Genomic DNA, 19473 nt, shown 5'->3' on the forward strand with positions numbered 1-19473 from the left:
AGCTTCGTATATTTTTTTAATTTTTGTTGAATTGTCGACAAGAATGTCAGGTATTCCTAAATGTAGATAAATTAATATTTATTTATATGTCTTCACTTGATAACGTAAAGGTATGTGAATTTGGAAGACATTGAATAAATTTATGTTCGTACTTAACACTAACAGAAAAGTTGCTAGCTATTATTATTTTGTCATCAGTATTCGCGATAGTAAAAAAAAGTCAGGACTGCGAAATAAAACACTGTATGTGAGACATATACTGTTGATTGATGAAGAGAGATATATATGTTTATCTTTAAATTGATTTACTATTTTATTTGAGGCGGAAGATAACTTTCACGTGAGAGAAGATTCTTTAACGCGATTCGCACAAATACGTTTCGTAACAAAATAACTCGCCCAACTTTATAATAATGATAATATAGTGACAATTTGTTCTACTTTATATGTTACATTAATCCTATAACGATGATTTTGCTTTTTATATTTTTTTTTTCTTCTGACAAGAGCTACAAAGCAAATATTATAATGGTGCATAGTTTTTTTTTTCTTATTGTCACATGAATATATAGCTTTACTCTATCTATCTTCCTTTTCTGTCAAACCCATCGCAATGGCATGGACAGTCCACATGTTAAGGCAGCCACTCAAGAAAGTTGAAAAGTGAATTAAAATATGTATAAAAATGGTGTCACAGGGTACTGCGTCCTGCTATATTGAAATTCGTCCTCTGAATTCACAGAGTTACAGAGCAATGTAAATTAAACGCTGAGCTTTTTCAAGTCATGGCCCCATGGTTAGCGCTAAATGTCACGGTGAGAAACATTGGAAGCCTGACTGGGACTATAACCAGGGACCCTCAGAATACAGGGACCCTCAGAATACCCTTCTGTGGCTCTATACCGACTGAGCTATCAGGCCACTTACACATCTTCTCCCCTTATTAGTGAACAGTTCTGAACCATGACAATAGTATGAAAGTAGGTAAAGCCTCTGATCGTGGAAGTCGATTACCATTAATTTTTTAGTTTTGAATTATTGTATCATTTGGTATTTCAAGTGCCTCCACCCTTCTCATCTGTCAAGTACATGTATCTTACTAACAGGTGTGGAGCATCTTTCTCATAAAAATAATTTAAAATTTTCGTTTGAAAGCATTTCTTAATTGAAACAAGCAGTTTTATTTACAATTAAGGCTCAATAAAATAAAGATTGCAGACTCAAAAATGTTAACGTTGATCTTGGCAGACAAACAGCCTAACCACCTTACCTGGATTACTACATGTAGTACATTGTAATTACAAATTTCTTGGTGAGTGGCTGATAACCAATCCTACATGATACCTGAATCGGACTAGAGACCAAATTAATGACCATTAGTCTCAATGATGTCCAAGATCTATGTCAATCTCATGGAGAATTTTTTACCGTGTTAAATTGTTAATTTGCACTACACTCAGAAATACCTTGACCTTTAAGATCAAATTATTGAATTTTGCTTGAATATTTCTAGATTCGGCTATATCTTAAGTAAATGTCAGCTTTATAAATCCTATACCACATATTATTATTATTATTATTATTCTTATACACATTTGATTCAACTTTGAGAAAAAAAAGCTTATGACAGAACAAACATGTTGAATTATTCGAGTTTGTTGTAAACCTTAAAATGACTAACATCAAGGCCTTATGCAAAATTTAGATTAAATTTCTGAGAAAAAAAAATGATGATAATTCCTTCACCACAATGTTCTCCCTCTTATGTGTTTGTCTTTGAAAATAGGAATAAGTCAAGCATGATCCCCACTTGTGGTGCTATTGTTATAATATTTTAGAAATAATCTGTATGTTTTAATAAAAACTGTTTATCAGATTCAATAACTGTGTATTTCAGATTGACATCTTGAGAGAAACCATGGACTTTTTGGAAGTGACCTCCCGTAAAAGAAAAAGACGAATATCAGATAACAGAACACAGTTGCCTAGCAACATTCAGAATTTTATAAAGAGCCTCTTTGAAAAAAAGATCAGTTATGAGAAGAAGGAGGACTATGAATTAAGAGCTAGTTGTGACTGGAAGATGCGTGAGGAATGGAAGATTGAAGAGTATATGTTGATGAAAAATGAATTAAATACGTTAAAAAATGAACTCAATGACAAGGATATGATAACCTGGCATGAGCATACTCGACTTGTAAATCTTGCAGGAAATATTGCCCCTGGAATAAGGAACCAGCTACGGCCAGAGCTGTGTACACAAGCCTGGTGCAAGTTTTACGAGATAGCTTCGACATACGTGAACGTAGCCAACACAGAGTCGCTAGTTACTGTACATCTCTGTGAAGCACCGGGTGCCTTTGTAACTAGCCTGAATCACTTTCTGTTTACACATGGTAAGACAATTTTATAATAAGTGCACTATAATCTGATTAATGGTTAATTTATAGGAAGAAAACTTAACTACAATTCTTTGGATTTTTATGAGAAAATTTTACTATTCAGATGTTTAAGAAGGTGGAAGGGCATAGACATTGTGCCTTAAATTTTGTATGATAGGACACTACGGTTCTGCCTCCAGCAGCTTTGAAGTGACCATGGTAGTGTTTTGTGACATGAGATTAAACACAATTAAACATAATAATGAACCAAAAATCAATTTTTGTTAATTTTTTTTTGTACAATCTCACTTTTCACGGAGCTCTGTGAGATATTGCTTTGAAACATGGAACACTTTTTATGACCTTCCTAATCATTTCTAGACAAGAGTATATAAAATGTAATTTTTGATATTAAGCTGCTTTTTTAGATAACAAGATTTGACACTAATGTCTTGCTCTTTTTTCGCCTATCAAGAACTGAGAATAGTTGAGCAACTTGTCTTAGTGACAGATTTTGCTCGGTAATTTACCTGATACATGTATTTGGGGTTTCATCTTATTTACAAAACTATTAATATGCCTTATTAGAAATTATTCAGAATTGATAATTTTTCTGCCATAAACTAATACAGTACAATACTGCAGAGCAATCACCTCTGACCTCTTTATAGCAACAATTTATTCAGAATGGACATTTACAATAAATCTAATCTTTCTAAAGCACCACCTCTCAGCAGTGACCAAAATTTTTGTTTCCTGTAAGTAATTGCTCTGTAGAGGTTATACTGTGGGATTATTCTTATAATGTACATGTACTGAAAAGGGTCCCGCTTTAAATGAATTTTTTTATTTTATTATATAAGAATATGCTGGCGACTGGATGTGGTTAGCAACGACTTTGAATCCATATTACGAGGGCAACAATATAGGTCAGATGATTGACGAGGATGTATTCATACGCAGTAGCTATGGCAACTGGTATTTTGGAGAGGATAACACCGGAAATTTGATGTCTCCAGTAAATCTTAAAGGGTTACAGGAAAAGCTTGCCAATGTGAAAGTTGATTTGGTAATTAAATTTGTATATGAATTTCATATTTTCGATATTTGCTGATGTGATATTACTGCTTAAGTAGCTCATTTGTGTATAAAGTACACTAGGATGAGCTATAAAGATTATTGACTGGTCCCCTGTACACAATTTTGACAAATGGTGGTGATGGTATAAGCCTCAAACTTAGTCAAAATGTTTGTAATAATTAGTATAGTATATGTTAGTATAAGTCAGAATATTTGTTATCTAGACTCAATAACTATTAACTACATGTAGATCACATGTTCCAATCAAAGAAACATCTTTTATCAAGTCAACATGAAAAGTGGTTAAGAGTGTTTAATTTTCTATTTTGGGTCAAAAATTATGAGAAAGGAAACTCATCATGGAGTTTGAACACACTTTTGTTTGAGCTTGAGATGTAATTTCCATGTAGGCCACCATGTACTGTTAATAAAGAGTGGTGAATCTGGACTTTTTGTTGAAATAATTCTTGTGTTTAGGCTATTTTACAATAAAAATCTTCTGATCAAAAGGTCAAGGTAGCAGGATGCTGTTTCTTCCATTGATGAGTAAATTGTTTTCTGTTCTGCAGTTATCCGATTTTGAAATCTGGAATTTTATAATAAACTTGTTTGAAAAACTTTTTTTTTAATAATCTTGAAATGTTTTTTAAATAGATGTTACCAATGTCTCTTTAAGATATTTTAGTGTTTATAAACAATATAATCAAATTTCTGTTCTTCTCTGTAATTACATTATTGCCAACTAGTACATTGTACCTGCATATTACAGTATTTCAGCATTCTTTCTGTTGTTAGGTAACAGCCGACGGCAGTATAGATTGTCAAGGTGATCCAGCAGAACAAGAGAATGTGGTATCTCGTCTGCAGCATTGTGAAGTCCTGACAGCTCTACATATTCTCTCACCAGGGGGCACTCTTGTTGTGAAAATGTTCACCTTGTTTGAGTGCAAGGCCATAAGCTTGATGTACTTACTTAACTGTGTATTTGAAAAGGTAATTTGTTAATTACAGTATCATTATTAGAACACTACTGGAAATGTAACATATAAGTACATTGGATTGTTGATGTCTTTTCACTAGTGACCGAGACAATACAGGTCAAGACAAAATTAAGTGAATCTGGCTAATTATTACATTTTTTTCCTGTTGCTTGTGACAACTGCTCTCTTAACAAGACAAATATTGGAATACTGAAAAATAGTTCAATATGACTTGAAAATATCAAGGGGATTGGTGGCCTAGTGATTAAGGTGTCTGTCTCTCAATCCAGAGATCATGGGTCCGATCCCTAATCGCGTTTTGACCCTGTTTCTTCATTTGACACCAGTACTGGTTGGTTCCAGGAAGCAGACCCGAAAAGTATTGCAAAAACTTGTTAGTGTTGAGAGATCTTGTTTTGCAATCAAGCTTAAATAAATATGTTTAAACCAAAATATCATTAAAAATAGCAATTTGAATCTTTTATAAACATACAAAATACATACATGTAGAGTTAATGACAAACATTTTCTTTTTTAACTCTTTAAAGAAAATTTAGATTATTTTTAAGAATGATGGTAAATAATTGGTTTCTTTATCCCCAGGTAGAAGTTTTTAAGCCTTGTACAAGTAAAGGAGGTAACTCTGAAGTATATGTGATAGGTCAGGTGTTCAAAGGAAGGCAATGCTGTGAAAGTTTCCTACAAAATGTGACACCAGAATACTTCGGTAATAAGAAATGTAAATTATTTCTTGAATTTGAAACCTCTTAGTGTCGAAAATACATGTTTTAGTTAATTTATTCTTAAATAGTAATATGTATAATATAATATGCACTACACACGCATGTCTAAGGTTGGAATGATTAGAGTAATATTAATAAATTACCATTTGCTACCGCCTCCCTACCCCCAACCCCATCTCTGTAATGGTATTGTAGAGCCCTGTCTTCCAATGACATATTTATCACTGCAAGTTTTATTCTCATCTTATTTTTATGCATTTATATTTTTCAACAAGTTTTAAGAAAGTTCATTGATATTACCTAGAAAATTATCATAATGGCCTTGTATTTCTTTAGACACAACAATAAAAATGAAAAATTAAAAGAGGGGAACTTTGAGGTTGTTTTGTATCATAAGAGCTTGACAGTAACTATTAAACATTGATAGAAGTGATGGCATGGCCAAGTGGTTAGCCACTTCGGTTCAAACCCGGTCAGGGACAAGCTATTGCTTCCTTGAGCAAAACACTTTACACTCATTGCTTAGTACTGGTTGGTTTTAGACACAGATTTGAGACTGTATCTATAAGCTTATAGATTCCTACACAAGCAAACTAATTGTGGTAATGGACTTGGATCAATTTTTTTTATTTCAGGTGATAATGAACCTGCGGGTTGTTTATTTTCCCAAGATGAAATACCTTCGTCATTTCTAGACCAACATTCACACTGTGTACAGTTCTTCAAAGACTGTCAGATGTCTACAATACAACGTAACCTTGACCTTCTCAATGTCATGACAGATGATGAAAGGTCAAAGGTCGAGGAGCAGAAAGATTTCTGTATGGAATGCTTTTTCAATAAATATGATATAAAGCCAATGCAGCATGGTGCTAGGTTAATGAAATTACCACCTAAGGTAAATATGATTTTATTTTCGTATTATTAAAACTATTTGATATCTCCAATGCTCATTAAATTTTGACATTTTCTTCTTGTCACTTGTCTTCAGACTAATGCTAATTTTAATTAAAATGCATATAGAAGTAAAATATTGTAAAGTGAACACAGAAAGTAATTTCAAAAAGTCATGTAAAAATTACTTCCAGTACTGTCATATAGAAATGACTTCCAGTACTGTCATGTAAAAATTACTTCCAGTACTGTCATATAGAAATGACTTCCAGTACTGTCATGTAGAAATTACTTCCAGCACTGTCATGTAAAAATGACTTCCTGTCCTGTAGAGAATTTTGAAATTAGTTCTAGTACTGTCATGTGAATATAATTTCCAGTCCTGTTGTATAAATTACTTCCAGTCCTTTAATGTAAAAATTACTTCCAGCCCTGTCATGTAAAAATTACTTCATGTCATGTAAACAACCTCAGTGGAGTCCATTCAAAGTAACTTTTTTATGTTATTTTGTTGTAATAGAGAAGAAAGCAGGCTCCCAGCTGGACTACAGAATTTTCAGCAAAAGTCAAATTGGAGGGAAAGTTTACAGGTAGTTTTTGTGAGAGACAAGAATTATCTACATTACCATGGCAACAGAAGATCTGTAAAATAGAGACTTATGAAGATGAAGTTAACAGGCCAGATAACTCACTGTGGATTCAGGTACCTGGAGATATACTTGAATTTATTTTTTAACAACAGTGACATAGCAATCATAGTAACTCAACTTTTTCTTTCGAAACAGAAGAGCTAGAAATAAAAACTGCTTAAAACAAAAGCCCATTTACTTGAGACAAAATTTTTAATAATGAATATTGACAATAACTCTAAGTTTAAAAGGGGCATAACACAAAAAATCAATGTAAAAATGAAACAAACAAGCTACATTAACATAATATTTCCCCTTATTGACATGTAAATGTTGTTGTTGTGGTCGTGCAGATAATTAAATGTAGCCCATTTTGCATACATTTTAAAAATTTGCTTATCATGAAAAGGTGCAGTAGTTAAGCAGTTCTTGAAGCTATATTTTTGGAGTTATGCCCCTTATTAATTAGAAGTTTTGTCAAAATTGGTTATTGATAGTTGATGCCCATAACAGACATGTGTTCTTGTAAGCTTATTGTGATAAATTTGGGACTAACCTACTCATCCTGGTATAACAAAAAGTTAAAGCATGTCTTGAAAACCTCTGAGGACTTGACACATATTTTCTCCATCATAGTTTGAAATTACTTTTTAATACCCATAGCCCTTGTGAACTTAGACAATTTCTGGATAGCTGTTGTTTTACTATCAAACACTAAGAATAAGTGACAGTAAGTGTGTTAGTCCTTGTTTTGATCTTGACCCTTTCAGTTCAATTTTTCAAAAATCATGCTTTTTTTATGCGAGTGCACAAAGTTTTTGGACAACCCTCGTACATATATTATAAAAGATTTTTAGCTTGCCTATTTTAAGAATTAGGAGAGCTGTTATACTCACTAAGGCGTTGGTGTTACATTTTTGGTTAGTTTTTGCATGCAAGTTAATATCTCCAAAACTACTGAAAGGAATATGTTGAAACTTTACTCACTTATTTATTAGCAAGTTAGGCTCATATTTTACTATCAAGCACTGAGAATAGTCGAGCACACCGTCCTGCCAACAGCTGTTGTACAAATCTTGTAATAATGCAGACTTGTAAATTAATCCTCCATAATTTAATTTATTCATGTTTTACAGTGTCAACATAATATGATGTCAGAGAAAGACTTGGATACATATCAGATATTGAAGGGTAAACATGTTGACAGTATACAGAGTTCCAGATTTTGTCATGGATTTTACCTACATAGAACAGATGAAATTGTCAAAAATTCAAAGGTTGGTAGGATTTGATTGATATCACTTATAACTGTGTTATTTTTGGGAAATCTTTCTTCTTTTTTTTTTGGCTGAAGAAAAAGAAATTAATTGAACGAGTTACCGAATTGTATAGGTAATAGTTGAAGAAATTACAATATCATATGGATATTTTATGTAGATAATTTGATTGGCCACTAAACTGACACATTTTTTAAAAAAGTACATGATAGTCTACTTTTCCTTTTTTAAACTCCATATATATTTTCTTCTTTTATTCTTCAGAATTTTATAGGTCATTGTATTCTCTCATTTGATAATGTGCACAAGTTTTTATATGACCTTTATTTGAAGATATCAGAAGACCAGGGTTTGAGTTATAAAGAAGTTTACTGAGCTCAAACTCAGATCTGAGATATTTGATTGGTCAGAAATTGACGCTGAATGTTCAAAGACCAATGAAAATCCTGAAAATCGAGACTGATCTCACGAAAAAAAAAATTATAACTAAAATACCTAGCTTGCTTGAAATTATTATTTTATTTATTTTGCTAATAGCTTATATATCTTTTAGTGGCTGGCAGAACAGACTGTAGCAGATACAGACTTTTTGATAAAAGTAGCATCAAAGTTGAGAGAGATATTGTCAGACACTATACAGTATTACAATGATAAACCCCTACAACAGCTACAGTCTAATCCTGATGATATGGTTACAGTTAAACCATCACAGCATGGTTGTGATAGTGGTAATGAAGTAGCTGGTAAATCTGTAAATCGTTGTGACAGTGTAACTGATACTGATGGCAAAGCCGCAGCTACTGATAATGAAGTTTTAGGTACTAGTACTCCAGTTATTGTTGATGATGAAGTTGGGGCTGGCGTTGATACAGGACAGATGGGTGAAGTTAATGACGACAGTAAAGAGAAAATAGTTTGTAATGACTGTATAAACAATGATGGTGATAAAGTAGTTTCAAGTGCTCAAAATCGGGTACAGAAATGCTCAGCCAGTAACAATACAGGGGAGATTGGAGAGGTGGAAAATGTACGAAGTGAAGAAATGAAACTGGACACTTGTAGTAATGGTTATAATGGCATAAATGATGGGAGAACAATTGATTCCTCCAGTACATGCGATACAAACTCTGTGGAAACAAAAACGGACAATGTTATGTCGATCGGAGGAGATGCTCCAAGATTTACATGTACCTGTGTCAAAGGTGGTTCACCTGTATTAGAAGAACTTTCCAAGCAGGTATTTATATCCTAAACTTTGATAGTTGGGCAATTGTTTACATGATTTTGAATGTTGTACTATTTCAGGAAGAGACTAAATTTTTATATCTAGTCTTCCTGTATTTTTTGTTTGCACTTTTGTTAACACAGGAATACATGTATTGTTAACAATCAAAAAACTACAATGGAAATGTTTTTAACCCTTAACAAGATAAATATCTTAATGGACTTTTCCATCTTTCAATCTGGACTTTTCCCCCTTTCAATGAAAACCAAAAAAATCAACATTCGGATGGAAAATTAAAAAAAAAAATACTATGGTACTGGCTGAATAGCTAGCAGTGCAAGCCATGACGAGGCAGCACACACCTGCATTGGTAGTCAAGATTCTTACTGCCCACAGGATAAGGTTTAAAAATTGCTAAATCTGATAATTGTTCTTACAAGGTTTTGTGCACTATGTTCTACAGATCCCCTTCCATTTTTGATATAAAAAAACAAAGAACATATATTGGTTGTATTGTACAGGGTTGCAGTAGTGGAATAACTGTGAGACTGTATGCACTTGGTTCTAGGAAGGTCTGTGACAGGTTTGAACTTGTAGATGACAAAGATTTATTGGCTGTCGTACTTGATATAATTAAGGTTAGTAGTTACAAATTTGTTTTCACAGGAACAATATTGTACACTAAGTAGTGTTTATATACTAGTCTTTGACCACATCAAAATCTTGTTAGCAACTCAACCTTGAATTGTCAGTGACTCATCTACAAACATTGAACAGTATTAGACCTGCTTAACCCTGTAAAGGCTATGTGAGGTAAAAACTGGCCACTTATATGTTTATTTCATGCAAATGTTAAATAAAACCATGCCTTTTTAGCCATTTGTAAATGTCCTTCTTTACCTGTAAACATTTTAAAAGTTTGAATTGATCTGGGCCAATGATGAATAATAATAAACCTAACAGCATTGCCACATGTCTGCCTAAAGAACGGTTTTTAGCTTGTCTATTCAAAGAATATTGGGAGCTATTGTACGCACACTGGTGTCAGTGTCAGAAACTTAATTTGGTTAAGTTTTTTTTTGTCATGCAAGTTAGTATCTGCAAAATTACTGAAGAGAATTATATTAAAGTTCACACACATATTTGAAAGCATAATAGAAGGTGAATGTCAAAGGCCCATAACTCTTAACATGGATTTTGACGGCATTATGGTCTTTTTTGAACTTACAAAAATTTTACATTTATCCAGGCTCTTGTTTTACTATCAAGCACTTAGAATAGTAGAGCATGCTGTCCTACCTACAGCCCATGTACACAGTTAAACCTAAATATGAAAATATATATTTCAGACATGTAATACCTCAGACTATGTTATAATAGAGATGGGAACGTGTTTGAGCAGGTTTACTGCCGGACTTGTCTATATTCTTTATAGAACCTTCAGAGAGGTAGGAAGTTAATGCTATTTCATATGCTATTACTACTAGCTTTTTTTTACTCAGAATAATAGGTATCTCATAAGGTTCAGTATACAGTTATTTCATAGGTGATTTGGGGAACAGTCAAACTGTTGGCCCGAGGTGGAGGGGGTAGTGTTTTGAACTGTTGCCCAAGGCCGTACCCGGTCAGCAGTTCCAAACACTATCCTCGACACCGAGGGACAACTGTTTGACTGTTCCCAAATCACGCATGAAATAACTGTTTTATTACCTGATCAACTACTGTTTTAATAGTACTAGCAGAAGAAAAAAGGAAGAAAAAATAGTTTTGCACATACGTTAATAATTAAACTTAATACTTTAAAGTTCTATGTCACAACACAGTTTATGATCAAAATCGATGGATGCTTCAAGTGGGAATCCTCAGATCACGCGAGGGAAACAGTTGAAACTATTGACCAGTCAACAGTTCGCGAATGTTGATGTTTTTAGAATTTCAGAAAAGCAGTAAAAAATACCAAATGACATTTATAGTAGATATCAGGTAATAATAAAGATTACTTCACGATATATATTGTGGTGACATAAAGAATGCCTCTGTTTAAAACATTTACACTTTAATATTTGAATTAGCTTAAGGTTCCTAACAGGACAGGCAGCTGAAAAGAATACCGTAGGGAAAGCCCAGCTATTATTGTGTCAGGAATCTGGCATGCTCGTATTAATTCATGCACCATGCGATGGAGTAAAGTAAAGCATATGTTGATAAAACTATACATAATCTTAGTATCAACATATAAAAAACTAATTTTGAACATAAACTTCCTTACAATTTCTAATAGGTAAAACACTTCAGCACTTTGCTGCCATCTTGCAGAAATATTTGATCTTGTGATTATGAGATTGATCCTTGCACTAAATTTGCACTGAGAGTTAAGAAAACAATTTTGAAAGCCAGAACTAATCTTTAATTTGTTATGCAAGAAATTCTGTGACACAATGTTGAAATGTTCTTATTTTAAAATATCATTCACATAATGATATTTGCATTCTTTTTCTGGTCCACCAGCTTAAGTTCAATAGAGAGAGCATCAGATTTGTAATCAAGGGATTCAATCTTTTTGCAATGCAAAATTTATGAAATATTGTGTAAGTGCATTGACATGATGATATCTGCATTTGTATTTCGGTCTATCTGATTTGTAATTCTGGGATCACTGCTTCAGTCCTTGTGTGAGGTGAAATTTCTCTGTGACATTTTAACTCAGACTTAAAGCGTTATTGGCATATGACCGCTGATCTAGAATCATGTTGGATTAGTAGTTGGCCACTTGCTGTGAGATTGATAGTTATTGGTTTGTTATACAGGAAAGCCGCCTAGGTGGAAAGACCACTGAGATATGACCAAAAATGTGTTAAACAAGGCCAAAAAAACCACCCTCAAACATACAAATTAACATCTGTTATCTGAAAAAGATCTACAATACATTCCCTGTGGCTTGCCCCTCCAATTAGAATTACTTTTATTTCAATCATGTACATGTACTTGCAATGTAATTTAAAAGATTAATTTGCAGCATGTTTTTGTTTATAGATTGGGTTTGTACATCACCATGGAAACCTGTTGAAGCGCCACCTGTTGTGTATCAATTTTCAGCATTGTCCAATGAAATTGTGTCAGTATTTAGAAGAGGTGTGTCATATGATAGATTCTGACCAATCAGAATCAGTGTTAGAAATAGTTCCTGTTCTCACAATACTAGAAGGTAAATCTTTTGATATTATTTCTACTTTAAGTCATACATTTAGCTCTTTAAAAATTTCTCAGTGATATAAATTTAGCAGAACACAGTGATCAAAAATGATAAAACATTTCAAATATTGGGTAAATTTTAGAATATGAAGGTTACTTTCAATAACCATGATCTCCTAATGTACACATGATTGGAAAAAACACTCATTAATTTGAGATTTTCTATTTCCAAAGAAATGTTTTACTATATAATTACAGAGTGGGATTTTCTTGTTTTAGTCACTTTAAATGTCTTGACTATTTTATTACCTACCTACATGTAGTCCATAACAACTGCATGCTTAGGTATTCATTAACAGTGAAGAAATCATATATTTATAGATAAATTCACTTGAACACATGCCATTGTTGTAACTTTTTTTGATATGGTCAGGACACCATGTAAAATTATTTTACTATAATGACGGCCTGTGTAGTTTTGTTGTCAAAACAGAACTGTCAAATGACACCATACTAGGACATGAATTTTAGATAAAACCAGTATTTTAAAGGGAAATCAAAATTATGAATACTGGAATTACAGAATCAGGCATATACTTCTATGCAAGAGTAGCTCTAATGCACATTTGCATGAATAGTGCTAATGCACTTTTGCATGAATAATGCTAATTCACCTTTGTTTGGATGGAGCTAACACACCTTTATTACTGCAGAAGCTCTCGGGTGAAAAAAAGGTGCATTAACCCCTCTATTCTAAACATTTATTATTGTTAATATATTTATTTCAGATGATGACTTTACATCGTTTCTACGAATTTCCAACGTGAATCTCCTGCAGTCTTTCATAACAACTGTCGTCAAGGCAGAGAAAAAAGAACATTCTCTATAAATGAACACTTGATTTTTAACTAAAGTCTCAAAAATACAGATACACTTTTGGTTAAAGACCACATGGAAAAATGGCCAAGTGTAGAACATTTCTTACTTCAGGTGTCAGTTTTACTTCCCAGCTAGCTTACGGAAAGAAGATGGTTGCGGTTGCACTTAGCAACCCACAGAGGACTTATTTTAAGCTTGGCTATTTGAAGAATAGAGAGAGCTATTGTGCTAACCCAGGCATCTGCATCATATTTTGTTAATTTTTGTGTGCAAGTTGGTATTGCCAAAACAATGGAATTCTATCGGTTGAAACTTTACAGATTTATTTGGGAGCATGACTGGAGGTCTCTATTGAAGACACATAACTCTAACATGGATTTGACAGAATCATTGCCCTTTTTTAACATAGAAAATTTTAAGAAAGAGTATAGTTTGGTGTGTTAAGGTACATCATATTTTGTTGTTAAGTTACATTGTGGCCTATTTTTAGTATGATTTTTTTAACCTTCAAAATTTTTAGATTGCTAATGTAATTGTATGATATTACAAATTAATTAGATTTTTAGTTTGTTTTGTGTGTATGATAATTTGCATTATTTTGAGTTCAATGCTTTTTTAACTGTACATGTATTTTAATCTGCACTGAGCCTCAAATACAAATTAAAATCATAATTGTTCAAAACCACCATATGACATAAAATGTATTTGTTTGAAGTGAAATAGATTTTATGAACTGTTCTTTCTCCTTATAAACCATTTGATTCAGAAATAAGTGGACTAATGGCATAAGGAACATAATGCTGGTAAACAGCGAATATTGTTAACATGTAAAACAACTAATAATGGGCAAAGTGTTTAGAAAAGTATAAGAATGTTGTTGTTCAAGTGTAATTTGTTAATAATTATTTTGTTGAGCCTGTTCACTTAGCAGAAAGTAGGAATTTCTTTTCCCCCACATGCCATTTAGCTTATAGCTTGTGGCCTGTTCAGTGTTGTTTGTTTGTTTTTCTAGAAAGTTTTTAAGACATAATTATACTAACTTCTTTTACTGAGACTGATACTTGACATAGAAAGTTTTGTTTAATTCAGGGCCATTTGTTTTAAGTCTAAGGTTAAATGATCATCGATACATCAATGATACCTGACATTGTTATGACAAGAAACGGAAAGAAATAAATGAAAACAAAACATTTGTATTGTTGGTTTTATTTTAATATTTAATTATCTTCATTTTTATAACATTTTTAGATGGAACAAAATAAATCTGTAAGAACATAGAAATTATTTAGAATGTAGCAATATACAATAAAACAAATTTCATTATTCCAGCAATGTATGTTTGGATTTCTTTTATACTGGACCAATATGTTAAGTGGAAATGGTCCAGTACACACAAGATGTTAACATTCACCTTTATTTACTCACTTGTTAGACAGAACACTTGTAAGATGTCATCTAAATTTTTTATCTAATATTGGCAGTGTTTTATTTTGACTTGTAATAAATTGTGATGCTCCACTTATAAGTCGAGGTGTATAATATGACTAACTAAATTGTAATGAAGAAATCAGTCTTGTAAGTGAGTAAATACAGAATATTTCCTTCAATTTTAAATTTGTTCTTTAAAAAGTACTGAAATAAACATACTGATCGATAAATTTACAATAGAATGTAGATCGATGGTCAAGGTATAGTAACATAGTACATGTATAGTAATGTTTTACAAAAATTGATGATCTAGATACATGTATTATGTTTTACAAAAATTACAACATCATTTTATAATGTCATAAGATGGCCTCTTTTTAATGTGACACACAATCACACAAAATTATGTATATATATAAAAAAAAAAACATAACGTAAAAATAATAATTTATCAAAGCTATGTACAGAATGTATAAAAAATCAGGAATGGGGACAATACAATAAACAGGATGGACTCGGTCAAGAGCGATTTTAAATTTACATATGGTATAAAATGTACATGGAAAACGTACATGGAAAATATTTATACGGTCATTTTACTAAGCTTATGTTGCTGAGAATTGCTTATGCAGGAGTTAATTTGTACAAAAAAGATGATTTACATATTGAAATATTGGTATACTATGCAGTATAACATGACTCAAGTTACATAAGTGACAAATCTCAGTTTTTTGTCTGAAAAAAACATATCTGTCAAACTTGGGTTAAAAGGCCCAAAATCTAGTTTTCAAGTTTGAAAATCTCATTATTTGCCAATTTTGTCTTTTTAGATATGCTGTGTGCACATTGAAATATATACGGAATATTATGTTGTAGTAGCTTTTTGAGGCTTTGTATTTTGCTACGAGCAGCGATGGAAAATTAATATCTTGCGAGACCAAATGTCGAGTGAGATATCAATTTTCCAACGATGCGAGTAGAAAAATACATAGTCTCAGAAAGCTACTACAACATAATTTTCCTTTTATTATATACCTTTTCGTTTTATTCAGAAAATGAAATGTAGTTGTCAAGAAATAAATTCATGACTGACGGATGAATACGTAATTCTTACAAACTGGCCACGCCTTTAATAATTTTGGTTCCCGTTTCCAAATGCAACGTTATACAAAGCTAAGATCGGAACCAACGTCAAAAATAGTCCGGCACTTCCATATATGGTACCGTATTTGTTTCTAACATAATACGAAAATTTCTATCCGTTGAAACGTATTTGCGCTTCAATATTTGCGTGTATTTTAGGGAGAAAATGTATAGGTATATAATAAACATATGTATAAAGAGTATATTGCCAGTGGACTGGCCATTGTTTTCAAAAGAGTATATTTTGTATAAATTTGTGCTTTATATAAATTGACAAGTAGTAACAGGAAAAATTTAGATTAAGTGGAAATTGTTTCACATGAAAATGATATTCACAAAGGTATAAATAGTATTTTTCTATAAATAAAATAATAAAAAAATAAATAAAATATAGTTGATACACTAAGTCTTGAACATCTGCATGAAAAAAATATTCTTTAACACCATTTTACAAATGACATTAACAATGTCAATTACATGTAGGTTGAAAACAAAAAAGTGATTTTCCCTTGAAATGTCTAAGATGAATATGAATAGGTACCTATTGCAATTTTCAGAAGTTTTTATTTATTTTTAGAGCCATAGAATTGAATATCCTTAAGAAATTAATACGTCAACCTAAAAAATAATAAATGATGTAAGAGGTCGGCGGGCAATTTTGTGATTCAATCATTAGCATAGGCAAGGCAGGCTTGTAATAACACAAACAATTGGAGGCATAGTAGGTAATGAATTAACAGTCATTTTGAAAGCTTTTTAGACATGAGAGAAAAGTTTGTAGTTTTCATGAGAAAAAAAGTGATTTTTGATAGTCAAATGACATGAAAATGTTGACTTTGTGTACACAGGTACCGATAAAAATCAAATATGCAATGAAGTAAGTGTCTCTCTTTGTGTTTGAAAATGAAACTGTGCCACTTTTGTCCTATTCCCAGATTTTAATTGGTAGAAAAATTGTGCATTTTCAAAATAGATCAATGTTGTCAGCAATATGGAACCAGTATAGCATCATGGTATATAATATATAGTTCCTGGCTTTATAGGACTGTAAAGTACGCAAAGCAAGGGGTTCGACAAATTTCTCTCATTACAAAAAATGTCTGAAATATGAGTTCTTTACCATACTTTTGATTTGAAAATATTATTTGGGTTCAATTGAGGTTAAGAAGCCTTGTTTTTGTTTACAGTATATGAGAATGGGAAATTTAAATGCACATTCATGATGAGAGGAACAATGTATATAATTATGGCAGCTTATACATGTAAATGCAGCTAAATAAAATAAATTTGCAGTATTGTTTTTCTAATTCTCATTATTCACCACACAGTTTCACTACATCCATCATCTCCCCTGTTTTGTCTTGATCAGCAAATTAAAAAAACTTTTGCAAGTAAATGCCCAGGTAATAGTTTTGACTAAACTATGTAAAAATGCCCACAAAATAAGTTAAACTTTACACTGAGTTCTGAATTATTTAAACAAAGAAATTATGATATATTGGTTCCTATATTTAAATTCATGATGTTATGTTTCTTTCATAAGGAGTGAAAAAATTGCTCATATTTTGACAAGAAATAGGAAAAAACGACTCCTTTGAATAAAAAACAAACAAAATGAACCAAGAAACTGTAATTTCTTAAGAAGATTCTGCATTTTAAACTATGCGGCATTAAATTTATGTTACCAATCTGTAAGTACCGCTCTTTGTAACAACACTATTTGTTCCATAAACATGTACCGAAATTGATTTTATTTAGCTGTAAATGGACGATGTAAGTTCACAATGTTATAACGGGACATCTCCGTCGTCAAGGTCAATGGATTTCACATAATGCTCAAGCTGTTTCTCCTTTGATCTTTTGAGATGTAGTTTCTTAATGTCTTTTAACATGATTGGCTTTTTCTTCATTGAACTAAATCGCTCGACGCGTTTGATGCACTTTTTGATGTTCTCGATTATCATGTCTTTACACAGCAGCGTATTAAACTCCATTAAGTCAGCAAGCCGATTAAATGCTAGTTTTTCGTATTTGAAGTTAAATGTTGAATATGGCCGATTCGGGTCGTCAAAAATTTCAAAGTCTGCATAATCTTTTTCTTCTTTTGTTCTCCTTCTACGTCCTGTAACAAAAATAAGAATTACAATGTCACAGCCAGAAAAAAGCCTGGTTAGACTATTCAGATGCCCAGGCTTGCCTGGCTCTATACAGGTGGGAAAGGCTAATCACTTTCTGTTTCAGCAGGGTAAAATTACTGCAGACTTATAGAAGAGTCAAGGCAAAATACCACCTTAATATAATACACCCCTAGACTTATAGATGAGGCTGACTTATGGCCGCATATATATGGTAAAAGTAAAAAGTCAAGCTCATCTAGTCATTGTATTCAATGAATTTTTTTACCATATATAACAGAGCCTTACAAAAGGCCTCTTTTCCAGTCAAAATTATCTTCTAAATCAAGCATTTTTCCCTAAAATCTAAACTTGCACCAGCTTTTTTCCTCCTCATATTCACAATTTTAGCAATAATTTTTTTCCCAAAATCAAAAAGCTAAGGACTCTTCCCAATTCAATGACAAAAACCACAATTGTTAAAGAAATTGTTGCTAAAAATCTATTTCACATACCTGGGGATTTGAACTCTCTAAAGGTGGTATTTAACAGAACAAAATGCATCACAATAGGGCAATTTGGCTCCTTTGGATTTTCGAACACATAACATTCCTTGAGCCCCTCTCGATCTACAACTGTTGGGTCAATGTCTGGGAAAGGTACATCATTTAACCTTGCCCATTTCATGGCCAACATCAGCTCCTATAAAATATATCAATAACTTGTTAGCATTATTTGAATTCAGATATATATTTTTTATCAAGAATTTAAATGCATATTCAAAATTTGATATACATGTATATTACTTTTCACTGAGATTTAATGTTATTTAAATGTTGTTTGGTTATATTGTTACAATAGCTGTAAACTAAAAAGAGCACCGCTTAGAGGAGGGGCAATACACGCCCATATGAACTTTTTTTTGAGAAATCAAAACTTAACTTTTGATAGCAAACAACTAAAAATGTTTAATCTTAATAATATTATTCTGATAATACTAAATGACCCCCAGTGTGAGAGCATTTTTGACCTTGTGTGTATGATTTTTAAAACTTTGTAGACATTTAGTAGGCAATTCTTCATGCTAAATATATATATTAAGTTCTGTGTATCATAAATTTCCGCAATAAGATGTATTTTCTTAAATTTGAATGATGTGGGTGAAACATTTGCATACCTTGAATGGAGGAGTAGTGTCCGAGGCTCGTGCACTGAAGTCGAAGGAGAGAATGAGATCGACACCTCGCTGAGGTCGGAGCAGGAGAGGGAATGGCGAGTTGAAAGAGAGGCCGCCGTCCACGACGTACAACTTCTTGATAGATGTTGGATACATCTCAAATATACCATCAAACTGATCTGTTCCTGAATTATACAATTATTCTCAAATAAAAATAAATTAATAATATATTATTGTATGAATAAATTAAAACAAGTTAAAATAAATAAAATTTTTAAAAAACAAAATTTATAAACGGGCAAAATAATTCCCCCCCCCCCTAAAAGTTTTT

At 32.3% G+C, this 19473-nt stretch overlaps 2 protein-coding genes across 2 annotated transcripts; one reads left to right on the forward strand and one right to left on the reverse strand.

Annotated features, from left to right (window-relative positions):
* The first annotated feature begins 163 nt into the window (after window positions 1-163).
* On the forward strand, window positions 164-14472 carry LOC132727036 (cap-specific mRNA (nucleoside-2'-O-)-methyltransferase 2-like). The gene is made up of 13 exons (XM_060712449.1): window positions 164-243; window positions 1898-2396; window positions 3245-3450; window positions 4257-4454; window positions 5045-5168; window positions 5820-6082; window positions 6599-6781; window positions 7844-7984; window positions 8538-9221; window positions 9731-9847; window positions 10559-10657; window positions 12243-12414; window positions 13190-14472. Exons 2-13 carry the CDS (start codon window positions 1919-1921, stop codon window positions 13288-13290), a joined length of 2766 nt encoding a protein of 921 aa, XP_060568432.1. The 5' UTR covers window positions 164-243; window positions 1898-1918; the 3' UTR covers window positions 13291-14472.
* Window positions 14473-17504: 3032 nt separating this feature from the next.
* Window positions 17505-19327, reverse strand: LOC132727037 (cytosolic phospholipase A2-like; the record flags this gene model as incomplete). Its single annotated transcript, XM_060712450.1, is given in 3 exon segments — window positions 17505-17973; window positions 18481-18667; window positions 19143-19327. Coding segments are annotated over 3 exon segments (707 nt in total), but the record flags the coding sequence as incomplete, so codon positions are not given.
* Window positions 19328-19473: the final 146 nt, after the last annotated feature.

Source organism: Ruditapes philippinarum, unplaced genomic scaffold (assembly GCF_026571515.1).
Source record: "Ruditapes philippinarum isolate M1 unplaced genomic scaffold, ASM2657151v2 ctg5502_1_1_1_1, whole genome shotgun sequence".
Classification (NCBI taxonomy): domain Eukaryota; kingdom Metazoa; phylum Mollusca; class Bivalvia; order Venerida; family Veneridae; genus Ruditapes; species Ruditapes philippinarum.